This window comes from Chrysochloris asiatica, unplaced genomic scaffold (assembly GCF_000296735.1).
Source record: "Chrysochloris asiatica unplaced genomic scaffold, ChrAsi1.0 scaffold00039, whole genome shotgun sequence".
Classification (NCBI taxonomy): Eukaryota; Metazoa; Chordata; class Mammalia; order Afrosoricida; family Chrysochloridae; genus Chrysochloris; species Chrysochloris asiatica.
In genome coordinates this window covers 19,883,672-19,885,511 of record NW_006408557.1, presented here as the reverse complement: position 1 = coordinate 19,885,511, position 1,840 = coordinate 19,883,672, and the positions used below count along the sequence as shown (strand labels likewise).

The following is a 1,840-nucleotide window of genomic DNA, read 5'->3' as shown; positions in this document are numbered from 1 at the left end:
ACAAGACCAAATGTGCAACATTTACCCAAAATGCAAAGGTGAAAATGCAAAGAGGTTAGGGGAACTGGATGGAAATGGGCCAGGCAGGGTAGACATGGTGAGCACGTGAGGGGACTTCATAAAAAGTTCGTGGCAAAACGGAGTTAACAGATAATGGAATTTTTCCACAAACTTTTTGAAGTCCTCTTGTACTGACACATTATATCCCCATTGACACAAAACAATTTGTGTATGAAAGTTTGAATGGGAATCTAATTTGCTGTGTAAGCTTTCATATAAGCTTACTTAAAAAATAAAAAGAAAAAATTCTTTTGAGAGAATCTAGCTCTGTTCCACTGTTATACACACTACACTCCCTTCTCACCACCCTGATTAAGGAAGAACCACTATAAGATGTCCTTTGTAAGCCCTACAGATGCTGGTGGCTACAGTTTATTGAGAGGAACATGATGTATTAGATAAGGTCCTGAATCTGCATCAAGAAAAGATAGGGACTGTTCACATTGCAGAGTCTGTATTTTTCCTTTTCTATAAACACATTGTTTGATGTTGCCAGTGTTGTCTCTGTTACTGACCTATAACATGTACCCTTCCCTTTCTATCACTAGAACTTTGCCTTGGGCATGCAAAATGAGTTGAAAGTGTACTGGTAGGGGACATTAAGCTCCATTTTAAGTAAAGGAAACGGATTCATTTGCTGCCTTGCTGACTGGACAGTGATGATCTTTCCTTTTCACAGAGGAGAAGGCTAGTTTGGAGAATAAGTTTCTTGGGAAGAATGGAACAGGAGGACTTTTTCAGGGTAAAACTCCTCTGAGGAAGAGTAATCGACGGCAAGATAATGTCACACCTTTGAGACCAGGTAAGAAAGAACAAAAGAAAGAATAAAAACTCATTGGTGAATTGGTGGGTCAGTACATTAGGAGCTTGAAGGACCTGGAGAAATAATCTAAGTGCTGTATCCTTTGGTTTATTACTGGTGAAATGGGATAGAAATGGGCTAATTCATTTTATGATTGTTGTGTACTGTTGTGTTTTTTTTTGTTGTTGTTGTTAATCCCGTAATCTTTTGTACCCTACATTAATAGAATCTTATTGCCAGATACCTAACTATTTTTATGACAAGATTTAATGTAACCTAATCTTGGTCAACCCAGGGAACAATAGCAAGAGAGAAAAGTATACTGCTGGCTATTGTGCAAGAGCTTTTTATGTCATGTGTCTGATTTTAAAAGATGATGTATAGAATATTGTTAATAACTCTGCAGAGTAGTGTAGATCTGATTAGCTAAACATTCATTTAGAGGTGACAGTAAGTTCCTCTTGAAAATGATTAAAAAAGAACCAGACTGCTTTCTTGAGATATAACGTACATGTTCTACAATCCATCTGTTTAAAGTGTACGTTTCAGAGGTTTTTAGTGTAGTCATGGAGTTGTGCATCTATTAGTGCAACTTATTTTAGAATATTTGAAAATTATTCTTAAGAGTAAATCTGAAACTGGCTTCAATCACATCATTAACTAAAGTATGTATATCAGAGAAATATCTGTATTTTCAGGGAACTTGCTTAATTTTCAAGAGTCTGAGCTGCCAGATGGACTTTAAAATAATGAATGAGTATATAGGCAATACCTTTTGAATTTGTAATCAGGACAAGGATTCTGAGCTTTTGAATCCACTTGTCTTGCACAGGGAAGTAGAACTATGTGGCATGTTTCCTCTCATGTGCTTTGAACCTCTTTCTCTCTGGCCTGAGTGTGGTATCTTTAGGTGAATTTCATTACTTCATTGTTGTTGCTGTTAGGTGCCATTGAGTCGGTACTGAATCGTAGTGACCT

General features: G+C 36.9%; 1 protein-coding gene across 1 annotated transcript in view; it reads left to right on the top strand.

Annotated features, from left to right (window-relative positions):
* The window catches only part of TPX2 (TPX2, microtubule-associated), a 53,878-nt gene that overhangs the window by 3,000 nt on the left and 49,038 nt on the right, over positions 1-1,840 (top strand). Inside the window, exon 2 of the mRNA XM_006860773.1 lies at positions 740-862. Within this exon, the coding sequence (XP_006860835.1) occupies positions 740-862 (123 nt within the window). The remainder of the gene's footprint in view (positions 1-739; positions 863-1,840) is intronic.